The sequence below is a fragment of the Halictus rubicundus genome, chromosome 3 (assembly GCF_050948215.1).
Source record: "Halictus rubicundus isolate RS-2024b chromosome 3, iyHalRubi1_principal, whole genome shotgun sequence".
NCBI classification, from domain to species: Eukaryota; Metazoa; Arthropoda; class Insecta; order Hymenoptera; family Halictidae; genus Halictus; species Halictus rubicundus.
In genome coordinates, this window is record NC_135151.1 from 22,419,089 (window position 1) to 22,433,902 (window position 14,814).

General features: G+C 35.2%; 2 protein-coding genes across 6 annotated transcripts in view; one reads left to right on the forward strand and one right to left on the reverse strand.

Moving 5' to 3' along the window:
- The window catches only part of Pde8 (phosphodiesterase 8), a 38,920-nt gene extending 37,048 nt beyond the window's left edge, over nucleotides 1–1,872 (reverse strand). For both annotated transcript variants that reach the window (XM_076786035.1, XM_076786034.1), the window contains exon 1: nucleotides 1,292–1,872. The gene's annotated coding sequence lies outside the window, so the exon portion shown is untranslated. The remainder of the gene's footprint in view (nucleotides 1–1,291) is intronic.
- A 373-nt stretch (nucleotides 1,873–2,245) lies between these two features.
- LOC143352976 (uncharacterized) lies at nucleotides 2,246–13,354 on the forward strand. Of its 4 annotated transcripts, none has more exons than XM_076786059.1 (6): nucleotides 2,246–6,734; nucleotides 6,773–7,437; nucleotides 7,598–10,889; nucleotides 11,069–11,259; nucleotides 11,783–12,151; nucleotides 12,586–13,354. In XM_076786059.1, exons 3-6 carry the CDS (start codon nucleotides 10,808–10,810, stop codon nucleotides 13,123–13,125), a joined length of 1,182 nt encoding a protein of 393 aa, XP_076642174.1. In that variant the 5' UTR covers nucleotides 2,246–6,734; nucleotides 6,773–7,437; nucleotides 7,598–10,807; the 3' UTR covers nucleotides 13,126–13,354. The 4 variants fall into 4 exon arrangements, with proteins under 4 accessions (XP_076642174.1, XP_076642176.1, XP_076642173.1 ...); XM_076786061.1 differs by having other exon boundaries at nucleotides 2,246–6,577; nucleotides 6,663–6,734; nucleotides 6,773–10,889; XM_076786058.1 differs by having other exon boundaries at nucleotides 6,773–10,889.
- The last annotated feature ends 1,460 nt before the right edge of the window (nucleotides 13,355–14,814 follow it).

Consider the following 14,814-nt stretch of genomic DNA (forward strand, 5'->3'; position numbering starts at 1 on the left):
ATGTCTAGAAAAATTTTATGTACATAGAAAAATCTTCAAGTAGAATGATTCATTATTGAACAGCACCGGCAGCTCATTTGCATTATTGAAAAAAATTTTATTCGCTGGCATAAGTCTCATAGTAATAGCTTCTAAACCATTTGGTTGACGGTAACGGTGACAGTCCAATAAATTTTATCTCTGGTATACATATTATTTGCAACAGCAATTTCACTCTAAATTATTCACAAAATTTGTTTAACGACACACTTACTTTCAGCGACTTTGGAGTTCATTGCTTATGTAACTAACGACTGCACACTTAATCGTTATTTAAATCTTCACGAGCAAAAAGTGATTTATGTTGGAGTGGTTACTCCGACAGAATGTCTGTTTGATTGATTCCCTTCTGCTTTGATTGTATCTGCATTTTGTGGTCGAACAATCGCCGGATTTTCTGATTAGATCGAATTATTTTCTTCTCACTTGAAATCGGTGGTAATTGGACTGATGGTCGGATTTAAATCTTCAAATTATCGGAATTGTTTAAGTAGCCGCTGCGCTTTCGAGGCTTAAGCTTATCGTGGGAGTACGATATCATAGCATTTAAAAAAAAGTACAAATTAATATTTCGCTCGCTTAATTTTTCTCCCGAAATAGTGCTAAAGATCTGCTAAATATTGCTAAATATTTCCGTTTAATTCCTCTACTGTACTTCACGAATGCCACGCACGATAAACAAATACAGTCTACCAGGAATATGAAACCGAGTTTCGGAGTAAGGAAAAGTATTACATCATAGCAATTAACGAAGATAATGACGCGGGCATGCATAACGTATTAGTGATTAGATGAAGCATTTTTTTTAACAAAAATATCGGACTCACGATGCTGTCATTTTGAATTGAACATTTTGAAGAAGCAAATCTTCCACCATTACATTTCCCAATTTCGAAACCGTTGATTTTAGATTTCAGACATTACTGGGACATCACTGACGTTGCAAATTACATAAAAATTCGCTAATGGAACGTCGGCCGAGTACAATGAACAGAGCAATATTCCAAACACTGATTAGCATACCAAATTTAACCGTGCACTGCAAAATCTAATTCGTGGCCGCGCAGAAAAGAAAATTCACATCTTCATATCATCTGCATTTCTGAACGACTTTTTTCAACTGCTTCTTTCGCGCCTACGGATCGATTATCTGTCGTTGTCGCGTTGGATATCTTTTCTTAATATAACTGTGCCATAAACGCCGATGATATTGCACGCTCGCGATCGGCAGTTCAGCGCCAGTATCTCTCACCTTCATTAGCACTGGAGCTACCAAACAGTCAATGTGAGCGACACGTTCTCTTGCACGAGGATGCTTGCTATTCGAAACAATGTGTTTAACAATCTCTCGGGAGAGTTGATCCCAAGTGTCGTGGAGTAAGAATCGGGATCGTTGGAAGCCGTCGGTGGTATTAATTATGTGAATCGATCTATTGGTTCGATGCTCTCGGAAGACGATGTGTGTTACCGTTCAGGTGAAAAGTGGCCTCGAAGATTTTGGTGGTCCGTGTACTCCGCGAGATCACTGTACCAAACGACGCGGCGCGGTTATGCGAGATTGTTGCCGCGGTCGCGATCCGACGAGAACAGGACGCGCCGACGTTATTTTCGCCGACGAACCGATCAACACCCGCACCACTGTCAATCCATTGTTAGGCGACACGGTGCTCCGAGATGTGCGCGATGTTTTAATAAAGCTAGACCCAGTTGTAGATGGCATGCTGGCCTCGAAACCACTGACTAAAGATTGCGAATTCGAGATGCCTCCTCCACCCCCTCCACCCCCACCCCCTCTTCTTCTTCTTCTTCCTTCCGATCGCCTCGCCAAATATTTTATTTGCCGCGGGAGATCGCCGATTGTTTGCCGATGGTACCGATAATCATTACGTTCACGTTGCCGTGTCGCGCAGCCGCACAGTGAAAATGCCATTTTCGCGCTCTAAAATAATGACTTCTAAGCCATTAGAGAGAATGAAATTTAATAGGTAAAAAGGTAACATTTGTAGCTTCCGATTGCGAGAAAAATCAATTTGAATTTACACGGTGTTTATTAATTACACAGGTTTTAAAGAAACTATAGAATATGTGGAATTAATATGCCTGTTCTTCTGCATCAATATTCCTGAAGCAAATCTGTGATTTCTGGTAGATTTGTTGCTAGTTGTCGCAAATGAATTGTTTTGCATTGTTTGGTCAACTAATCATAGTTTATCGTAGTCGGTGCAAGGTTCTATTAGGTTTCGGCTGAGATGCGCATGTTTATAGTTCACGGTGAAATACTTGTGCTCGCCTGAAAAAACTGTACTTTTCAGAATGTAATAACAATTACTTGTTTCAAAATCGTTTGAATCCTAGAAGATGCAAGCTTTTGTATTGTCTGAACCCAACTCAGCTATTTCTAATAGTTTTCTTTCAAATTGCAATTGAATATTGGAAAAATCATGTGAGAGGAGACAATTTCACTTTCTTAATTTTTTCCTCGAACTTTCCTCGAATTTTTCCTCGAAAAATTTGTTTCGGATTTGCTTCCTTTGGAAACATCCCCATCACTCATTTGTTTAAAAACAAAAAAAGTTTTCCATTTTCGAGCGCCGAAATATCAAGAAACATTTCCGACTGTAAGACAAACCTCGCGTGTCACGATTTTAAACAATTTAGAGAAAGTCTCGTGTAAACGCTGCAAAATTTAACAATTTTTATGAATTTTTTTCAGAGTGATAGTAGGTCTTGCATTATAATTTTTGGCTGTAATTGATTTGTCTACTCTTTCGTCGTACTGGACAATTTTTTGCACAGTTTTGTTACGGTCCGAACTAATTATTCCTCGCGCGCAATTGGATTATATGGGATTATGGAATATAAGATTTATGGATTTGTTGGAAAACAGAAGGAAAAGAAATTGTATAAACTCAGGCAACTAATGCAATTTAGCTGAAATAGAATGTTTTATTTATATATATATTAAGCAACAAAACACAGTATCCGAAAAATTTGACGATTAGTCATATTTCTCTTTCGCGAATGTCTTTTATTTTCTATTTTTATAAAAATTGCTTATAACGAAAATCGAGATATAAAATATTTTAGTACAAGCCGGTTGAACAATGTAATTTTGAATTTCAATACTGCAAACTTTAGGACATAAATGGTTCTCCGGTATATTTTGCATAGATTGTGAATATAGTGAATAATCATCTCTTAGCAAAGAACTAGTTTTCGTAATTGAAATACATACATTAAAAAGTTGCAGCGTTAGAGTTGAAAGAAATTTTAACATACACTAATTGTTTGGTGGCTTCTAACACACGTTTGCACAATTTCACGTGAAAACTGAACCGCTAACAAAAATCTAATAGCGTTCAAAGCAACGTTACGATTGGGAGTTGTTTTGACGGGGGTGTAGATATTAGCGAAATGAAATTTTCGGCGGATGATTATAAATTGAGACGATGATGACGCCGACGATGCGCCACGACATGTGATAAGTTTGCACCTCGATGCCGAACAACACGTTATGAAACATTCAGTGGAATTGCCTTGAAAGTATCATTCGATTTGAAAGGCTAATAATGTGGCATGCTCTCTGAATTGCGAACAGCACTCGGTCGCGCGTCAGACCCGGTTGTTTTCGACGAATTCGCAAAGTAGAGGCAGAAATTAAACTCGAATCTCGACCCCTTATCTAATAGAAAAGCTGCACACACAATGCACCGGTACGACTAAAGTAACACACGACTTAATGAAATATTAAAGTCCATCAAACTGGATGTGTTTTGAAAATTTAAATTTTGTACTATTTGAAGATTCAAGTATTCAACATTGTAGCAATGTAAATTGGCATGTGTGAGGCAAAACAATTGCTCAAATATTCAACAGTCTCTAATGTAATGGAAAAATTTGAATATTCGAAATATTAAGTGCTCGTTACAGAAATTTAAATTGCCATGATGCAGCAAAACAATTGCTCAAATATTCAACAGTCTCTAATGTAATGGAAAAATTTGAATATTCGAAATATTAAGTGCTCGTTACAGAAATTTAAATTGCCATGATGCAGCAAAACAATTGCTCAAATATTCAACAGTCTCTAATGTAATGGAAAAATTTGAATATTCGAAATATTAAGTGCTCGTTACAGAAATTTAAATTGCCATGATGCAGCAAAACAATTGCTCAAATATTCAACAGTCTCTAATGTAATGGAAAAATTTGAATATTCGAAATATTAAGTGCTCGTTACAGAAATTTAAATTGCCATGATGCAGCAAAACAATTGCTCAAATATTCAACAGTCTCTAATGTAATGGAAAAATTTGAATATTCGAAATATTAAATGCTCATTACAGAAATTTAAATTGCCATGATGCAGCAAAACAATTGCTCAAATATTCAAAAGTCTCTAATATAATGGAAAAATTTTAATATTCGAAATATTAAGTGCTCATTACAGAAATTTAAATTGCCATGTATGCACCAAACAATTGCTGAAACACTCAAAAGTCTCTAATGTAATGGAAAAATTTTAATATTCGATATATTAAGGGTTCATTACATTAAAAGTTTCAAAAATAGTTGGAAAATTTAAATATTCGAAGTACGAAGTGTTTATACATCCATCATGAACCAGCTGTCATTTGCCATTTTCTAACTTTTGGTATGGACCAGAGATTTTCAAGTAATTTTATTTCATGGCACGCATAAATTAATCACTATAGTTCTACTATAATTCTACTATATTTCAAATGGGGATTCGCAGAGTTGTTGCCTCGATCGAATATTTTATTTTATTAAACTAACTCGACAAATAATACCATACAAAATCATGTTAATTCAAAACTTGTGTGCTAGTTCCACAAAAATCCATAATCTTTAAACGATTGTCGTAACAAAAATTGTAAAAAATCTGCATAGCATCTGAAAATGAAGCAACCCACGAGCGTAATGACATATTATTCAATTTAATAACGAACATATAGAATTCGATTGCAATCGTGTGATTGCATTATTGTAATTGGACGTCAAAAAGGGAGCAATTTTGTTCTTAATGAAAGGCAACCAGTGACAACGGAAATGTATACTCGGTGATAGTCAAAGAGAATACTGGGTATCTAGAATTTACGCGTGGCAAATACAAAGGAGTTCTAACAATTTTAATTGCCGGTTTACACAGACCGCGGTGATACAAAGCGACTATTTGAGAGTGTGAACACTTCTGTTTCCTTGGCGTAAATTACTATTGCCTTAGAGAGCTTATCGTGCGCTCGAAATTGTTTCTCTAGGGAGAGCCTACGAGAGAACTTTGTCTTTTTATGGTGAACAATTTGTTAGTGAACTTTTTAATAGGGGACACCTTTGAACGCATAATTTTCTATTATCGCATGAATTCTGGTGGGGGATTATACAATTAGATTTTCGATGAACGTTTTCAATGTTCTGAATGTGTGTATAAAAGTGTGGTGACCCATGGAGACAATTATAAAATAATATTGGACGTTCAGTATTTTGCACGTACGCTTGTTGGAATGGAAATGATAAACAAATTCTACTATCTTAAATGTTATAAGAGCGAATACATACAGCTTACACAGCGGGATAAAAAATATTTAATTAAAATATTTAAACCTATTTACATTTAGGTAATTACACTTTCGCATATGAATATGCAACGTTTGCGTCAATAAATCTAAATTAAAGAATTTTTCAAATAAACCTGGTTTCCTATAATTAAAAAATGTAAACTTGAGATTTGCTGGTAGTGCTTCTTGTAACGGACTTAGTATTATTTCATTCCATATCTCCCGATACAATTTTATATGATAATTGCACAACAGTCACAAAAGCTATGCCATTAAAACATGTTGAAAGCTCCGTTCACAGTATCTACATTTAGCATTGATTAAATCCAACTAAAATTTGATTAAAGGGACTGTGTCTAAATTAATAATCTTTGCCGTGTTCTTCTTGAAAATAATAAGAAATAGCATATTATTATTCGCGAACAACTTGAAGACATTAAAAACATCATTCGAAGATCATGGGCCAAAAATGATAAGAGAACTCGAAGCATTAAGATGTTTAATGTGAATTGGATCTCAGCCGTAAAATAAAACTGATAAACAAAGCGAGAATATTTCTTCTTATTACCTTACTAAGACATGTAACATCGTATTCTAAGGTATAAAATTCATTTATTTAACATTCTATCACACAACGTTTCATCAGAAATTGTTTCATCCGTTACTTTCGATTATTATGATTTAATGTCCAACTATTTCAACGATGACTATCACTGGGGACTGTGTTCCTGGTGGCACGTTAAAACAGAAAGGTTTAATTTGTTAATCTCCGAGGAATCGAGATTGATTGCAAAAGGACATAACAGTTCAGTTCCACTGGAAATCGAACAGGAAAAATTAAAATGATTCTTGCATCTTGCAACGACTGAAAATACATACTTAATTGATCGTAATAGCCTGAACAAAAAATCTGTAAGTTCGGCGGCCATTAAAATTTGCTGCTCACTCCTCAATTTCCGATTGTAAGTTCTGTTTAACATTTATAATAACATTTATCGTTTACCATCGCAAATACGTATGTACGTAACCATGATTCTGATTTCGCAGGAAAATTATTTAATAATTTAATTATAATCTAGCCTGATTGGCGCAGTGAACGCGATCATTGCAATACTAAAAGTGTTTAGGAAAGTTGCTAACAAGGAGAAAATTCAGAGCCGTAGTATTCGAAATGAAAGCAGAATTATTATTATAAGAACAAATAAACTTAAATGAATTGAAATATGATGGAAGATTTTTCGGTATTTATATTGTGAATTATTAGATTGTTGAACAAATTAGCAATTACCCTCTATCTCTAAGACTCTAATTGTAAAAGGAAGTAAGTCAACCTTTATCTACTTTTTCAATTGAATTATTGTTTAACGTTTAAACACATTTGATTATACTAAAATAGCTTTAGTCTAAAATAAATATGTTATGAGCTTAAATAGATTTAACATAAGCGTCGCAATTAAGATAATAATTTAAGATTTCAATGTCAACTACTCCCTATCTTTAAAGACTTTACGTTGTTCCAGTAATTAGGATTTATTAGATTTCAGGATTCTTAGGCGTTTTAATTACAGCAGAGAAAATGATCACAATGTTCGTGAGAAAATATAACTTCTAGCGTATGAAACAAAAAGATCGAGTAAATAAATATATAAATGTGAATAAAAATGTTCGAATGAGGAAGAAATTGGTGAATGCTCGAAGACGTAGACATAACAAAAAGTTACGATAAATCTTTCAATTGTAGAAAAATAATGCCTGTCTATACTCTACATTTTTTTATTTCACAATAATTATAAAAACAGCAGAGATTAAAATATAATAAGCAGTAAGTCCAAGTTATCTATTTATAAATTTAACATACAATATCGCTTTGTCTGTACACAAAAACAATAATTTTAATGTGAAATTGATGTACAACCGACACATTGTTAATCAAGTTACAAATTTTAGCCATTACGTTTGTTGAGAATTTTCAACTGTTCCAGGGAGAAGTATAATTCGTCGGAATTTTAGTTATGTCGAATCGAGTTTTCCAGTAGCATGAAGTATCAACCGAGAAGATAATAGTTGTCAAATGTTCCCTTGTGTCTTGATAATCTGACAGTATCAGTTTTCGATGTGTTTTAATGTTACGCGACAGTTTTGACAATTTTTACTTGTATTATTTAAATAATGTACGAACATTTCAACGAGTGATGAAATCCGACGGTGACCAGTCGAAGGATCAATGAGCACGGTACATAAAACTTGACAAATCATGCGAAATATCAAAGAGCCGAGAAAAAAGAGTAACAAACAGTTCGGTTGGTTATATAAGGTTCGTCGACAAGGAAGTAACAAAAATTCTACTTACAATAACATAGATTATAATTTCACATATTTATCATTTCATAATCATCACGATTCATTCAACTCCACAATTCTTCATAACACGTAAACATAGTCCTGAATGATTTTTGAATCGCACTTATCACGATCAGCATTAGTGTAGCTACTAACTATAATTATATTGCTTATTTGTAAACGGAGACCTATAATTGTATCATAAAACTGCAAGGTATCGTAGCATGACGTTCTAGTATCATAAAGTCTTCCTACTTTTATCCGCTATTAGTGTTTTCTCTAAACAAGCAAAAACTTTCGTGTTTCCCTTGTTTTTGTACAATGTTTAATTTTCTAGCTAATCTGTGACAGAAGCGGCAATTTATTAAGAACCAGCCAATTTAGTAGAAAGGAAAAATATTGATAAAATAGCAACAATAGACAACATTTGTCTGCCATATTCCTTATTCGTTTCTCCTACAAATTGTTTGATCAGTCTTTGGATTTGGTTGAGCTTATCAAAAAAATGTGTAAAAATATTAAATACTTTCAGAAATATATTTTCCTTACTTAGAAATGAAAAAACAGAGTATCGTAGCAGCCCTATTCTAAGTTACAGTTCTGACAAAATTTTATTAGAGTTTTTTGGTCAATTTGTTGTTCCGTAAATTCTCATAGCTGGCCTACTCATTTCTCAAAAATGCAGAGAAGTACAATTAGAATTGTTTCTTTCGAAGTCACAGAAGTAGGAAGACAGCGTAATGGAGCACTTTGAATGTCTGAAACTGCTTCTGGTTCTAGTATGCTAGAGATTCGGTGTCCCAGAAAAGTTATGCTAACGTTTTTTAACAAGGTATTGTGCGCGCAAAAGTCGGCGAAACCGCTGTCCACCATACGAGCTCGATTTAAAGGAAAAAGGTTGCGATTCTGCGTGGACCGCGTGGCCTTGAAACATTGGTCGCCCATATTGAATAGTATCGCCGAGAATCGGAGTATATCGAAAATTAATGTGTATAGTCGGAGCGTTTGCCGAAGGATACGAGAGAAAGTAAATACGGAAGAGAAGCTCGAAAGATTATGGTAATTGCAGCGAAGGTCGAATACATTCGAATTTTGAAATATCGACTAGCAGACAATGACATAACGACTATGACATTAAAAAGAGAGTATTACGTCTTCGTGTTAAAATCTGAAACGCGTGAGTGTTACATGGAATTGAGCTACTGGCAGATTATATTTTGCAACTACACGAAAATAGTTTAGTAGGACATTTATAGGGGATGATTTTTGAATATTTCGCTTCCCCAAGCTTAAACTTGCCACGTCTTTTTTCTTTTACTTTGCATGCTTCATATGTTGCACGTGGAAAGGCCGATTGAGAAATTTGAGAAACACAAGAACATTTATATTACTCTTTTAAGAAATTTCTTTCTTTTAAAATAACTTTTGTCTATATTAATCATAATTACTGTCTTTTGAAATAACTTGTAATGTTTTTATGTACGTATCATAATTACTATCCTGTAAAATAACTTGTAATGTTTTCATGTACGTATCATAATTACTATCCTGTAAAATAACTTGTAATGCTTTCCACATATGTCATAATACGTGTCACAATTACTATCTTGTAAAATAACTTGTAATGCTTTCCACATATATATCATAGTTACTATCTTGTAAAATAACTTGTAATGCTTTCCACATATATATCATAGTTACTATCTTTTGAAATAACTTGTAATGTTTTCTATATTATGTGCGTATCACAATTACTATCTTTTAAAATAACTTGTAATGCTTTCTATATTATAATCTGTACCATAATTACTATATTTCGAAGTAACTTGTTTCTATATTACATAGGTGTATCATTTATCATATAACTAAGCGTTCGAATTAAAAACTGTGTTCTTATGCATGTAGTGAAAGGAGATTACGTTGAATCCATTTGAATGTATTGTATCTAGTATCTAGGTCACGTATATTTTAATCATAAAATGAAACTACAGCCTTCGTTAATTGTGATCGTTGGCAGAATCTTCGTTAACTGTCATCATCAAATAAAATCGACCATTTCATGTGCAACATTATAATGTTCCCATGGCCGACAACCTTTTGTGTAGCACAAACATACTTCACATGAATAATTCAAACTTTTACTCGTTGGAACTCATAGAATGGAAACATTTTTTTAAAAAAACTTCTACGGTCAAACTCTTTCAACCTTTGAATTAAATTTTTTTTATTCGATCAAAGTGCTACACACGAGGTTCCCCCAGTGTCGCCAGACGAGGGGAGGGAGCAGGGATCGAGGGGAAAAAGTTACCCCCACTCTGCCGGTACCGGTAGTACAAGCGACAGAGACGAAACGCGTCACGTGACCGGTCACGTGCCGGTGAATAGCGCGGTAGAAGGGGAAATTAGAGTGGGGGAACAAGTCTTGATCTGGCGACGCTGGTTCTCCCGTCCCGAGCCCTTCAGATTTCTCAAACAAAAAAAAAAGAAAAAGAGATTTCCTGGTTTCGTCTTTCGGATACTACTCGCAGAAAGTTTAAGCTTGCAGGTCGCATCGCCTGGACCGAGGAAGGATGAGAGAGGAGGGGGAATGTGGCAAAGAGGATGGGGATGGAATGGAGGAAGGGAGTGCGAGACGATACGGAGGGAAAGGCTAAAGAACCGGCGATGGCAATTACATTGACGGAAGACGAGAATTTCGAACGTCCAGGCGATGCGGAAAGGACGAACTGTGGCCAATCCTTTACACGAACTTCCTGTTGCGCTGTCTGGTCGACTCCATTGCTGTCTGCGCGAGGGATTCGCCGAGGATCACATCGATCACGATCGACGGGATCCCGCTGTCCCCCAAGTACATGAGCATCCTTTGCGCCGGGCTGAAGAACAACGAAAAGCTCACCTATCTATCGTTGACGAAATGCAAAATCAGCGACGTCGGTTAGTATTGTTTTCTACCTTTGCAACAATATCGATATTTCCACTTCTTAGTTTACGTCGAATTCGTATGGTTCTTAATTAAAATTACTTACACATTGTTCTTCTGGTATTTTTCTGGTGTATCCTTTGTTGTTTCTTCTTCGCGAAATACTTTTAGTTATTATGTTTTTCTTATTTAGGCTGCAAAACGCTGTTGGAGAGCTTGGCGAACAACCCGAACATCCGTGTCCTGAATCTCTCCGGATGTCGTCTCACCAACAAAAGTGCCATGAGTCTGTACCTGTTCCTGAAGAGGAGGAGAGCTGACTTGTTGCAGAATGTGTGGACGGAGTCTTCTGATCGATCTCGCGAATGCTATTCTGCTGAGAAGGTGAATAGCTTGGGAAGATGATTGTTACAGAGTAGTTTGGATAAAATAATGGGAACGTTGCTTAGAAATTGTGTCACACCTGTTGACATTGGGATTCTATGATCTATATCGTTGACTGGGATTCAGTCTATTGTTGTTCTTAAAAAAAAGAGCTTATATTAAGTTATATTTACTTATATTACAAGTCTTATATTAACAGTGAATATATTAATCTGTGTTGGAGGAATTTCTTAAAAACTCCATCGAAAGAATTTTCTTAGTTAGCGAAGGGTTTCCATTATTTTGTCTATCTCCTATAAATACAATATTGAAGCTCTTATCATTCTATCCACTAGTCTTTAGATTATTTTATCCAACCACTATATGTAGAGGATGATTCACATAAATCACATGAACACATGGTAACAAGTGATATCCCCTTTCTGGTTGAAGTTAGTAAAAATTTAAGAAAAGAAAATGATAAATGATGCAAAGTGTTTGAAAAATTCTTGGAATTGAAGAATAATAATAATTTTTATTTCAGGTCCAAGGATTGCACACACTAATCTTGAACCAGAATCCAAAATTCGGTGACAATGGCGTACGACAATTAATGCACGCTGTGCACTTCGATTGTTGGCTGAAGACGTTGAGCTTGAAACGTTGTGGGCTGACAAAACAAACCGCGGAGGATATAATCAATGTTTTGAAATCGAACACTGTTTTGACAAGGATAGACCTTTCTCGTAATCGCATTCCTGTCAACACCTTTAAGGCAATTCGAAAGCTTTTGAAAAAAAGAGAAGACACAACGGAAAGCAAATCAGTGAAGAAACGATTATTCGTGAACTGTAAGAAATCTTCATTGACGTCTGGATCTAAGAATGAAAAACAACGATTGAATAGAAGAACAGTATGTTTCTTATTCCTTTCCACTACTGCAGATTTTATGCAACCGAAATACATCCCGCAAATTGACAACTTTATGCTTAGGGTTCAGTAAAGATTTTTCTTCTAACTTAATAAAATCTGTAGACAGAAGAGATTAACAGGTTTTGATAAAATTTTAGCCGATTGTAAAGGGTTAAACAGTTACACGATTAAACAACCAAACAAGTTAGTAAATGTAATTTAGCAAAATTAGTGTTTCATATGGACATTTAAAAAAAAATCATAATTACGACACTTACGATTTTTATTTTTATAATTGCACAATTACGATTCTTTACATGGACACTCTTTCTTCGCAGATCGACATATTAAAATGACAATTTGCATAAATATCTACAGTTCATTTAAGAAACATTGTGTTCACAATACTTATTGTATGCTTATTATTTTTTTCAGGGTAGATACCAACGAAATTCGTTAAAGAGTTGTCCACTCAAAAGGTTCCCAAAACTCCAAGAAAAACCAAAGCAACTAAAGGTAATGAAGAACACGAAGAAAGAATCCGCGTTGAAGATGAAAAAGAAAAATCTTCATGCCCTCGAGGGCCAATTATTGGATATAATCGATTCTAACAGGAAGTTAATGAAAGAGTTAATGAATAACAAAGCGTTGGTAGATGCCGAACTACAAGAAAGATCAAGAACAGAAACCGAGATGCAGAGGCTATCGCTGCAATTGTACGACCTCAGAAGTAGAGTGATCATGGTTAATTATCTCCAAGCGCAGCTCAACGATGAAAATCAGATGCTGCAAAAGAGTTTCCTATACTTTTTTGAAAAATTAGCAAGTCTTTCCATCCAAGACGGGTCCGAAATTGAGAAATGGAAGCGAAAGATATTTAGCACGAACCAGGAAAACGATCAATTTCATAGTCCCAGCCAAAAGATAATAGCGAATTATAGGCAATCAAAAATTGTGGATGCCGTAGAATTATAATACGAAAATGAATGTATCAACGATAATTTTTAAGTAGATATTGATATGTAATGTATGTCTAAGGTCTTCGTATAACCGTGTTATAATAAAGCTGGTATACAGCTGGTCTGAGAAGATATTATTGATTAATTTTGGATGTCATTCAGGGCAAAGTATATTTTGCTATTCAAGAAAAGGTGTTCCAAACGATTGAAATAAAGATGATTGGATTAAAGTCACAGAAACTAAAGGCGTTTTTCATGATCCCTGGAAATAGTCCCCATACTACATATTTATATAGTTGTATTATTTTTCCTTCACGTTTGTAGTTAGAAAGCAAACGACGAACGCAACGGTACGACACGTAAAGACGCTACCGTTTTGCATGAAGTTTTTCAATATTAATTTCATCTCGTTATTCTCTGATTTATATGGAATTTAGATTCCATATAATAATATTCCATGTAGTAATATTTTCATTATGATATTTCACACAATAGAGTTTGGATCTGGTTGTTCATTATTGATTGAAACGTTCTTGATAAACGACGAACAAACGAATGAATATTTACAAAGTGTCAAAAACTATTTGACATAATATACAATTTATCAATAATAATGTTGTCGATAAGACAGAAAACTAATACACATCTATAAAATACGAATTTATATTATCGACATCTTGAGAATACAGAAATCTACATTATCGGCACCGCCAAAATAATAGTATATGCGCGCTCTTTATCGTTGTAACTGAAATGTCAGGAGTTGCAGTTACTAAAATCACAAACGAGGTATAGGAGTGGACCAATCACCATATGGGGTTTCGTGTCTCACGATCTGAAATACCGACATCGTTAAAAACACCAATTTACGCCCTCTACGCTGACGAACGATAAATATTGCAACTAGATCCACGAGAAGCTTAGAACATTCACCTATAATAAATGGAGGGACCTCCGATCGGTGGAATGACAACTTTCAGCAAAACCTAAAACCAGCTCATGAGAGCCAAGCTAATAATCCCGCATACGAGTGCGGCCTAACCAACAAGAATTCAACAAGAGTAAAAGAAGTCAGAACTTCAAACTACTAACTCAAATGGGAACGCAACGACCTAAAGGCGATTCTGGACGCCCAGGGTTCGCCAATACCCGTACTCACCCACGGCCCCACCCGTGAGCGAGCCCCAGAGGGACCACCAATCGGAGGAATACCAATTTTAAGCAAAACAAGCAAACATTTTAAGAAAAAGAACTTTTGAAAAGTTCCGAAGCAAATTTCAATTAGAAATCCAGAAAAAAAAGTTGATGATGTTCATTGAATGACAAGGTAATCCGAAACAAAAACTGTGTGTTTCGGTTAATAATTGAAAGGAGCTTACCAAGAAGCTGAAGGTGGATCAGGGGTACACAATGAAAACATTGAAGGAGTCTTGGCCCATACCGAGTAAATTAAGACACAATTCAATTAAATACACAAGTTTTTATTAATAGTAAGTCTTAAATTTTATTTCACAATGTTATTGCAAATTATAAATGAGCAGCTATTAGCTCGATATTATTCTCTATTTGTAAGATTACTAGAAGTTCTTACAAATAGAAAATAATACCGATTGTCCGGGTCTCACCACGAGGAGGTTGCTGCACACGAGACCCGAAAGGAAGCCAGAAGGAATCCAATACGCTTCCTCCTGACTCCCTTTCTTAC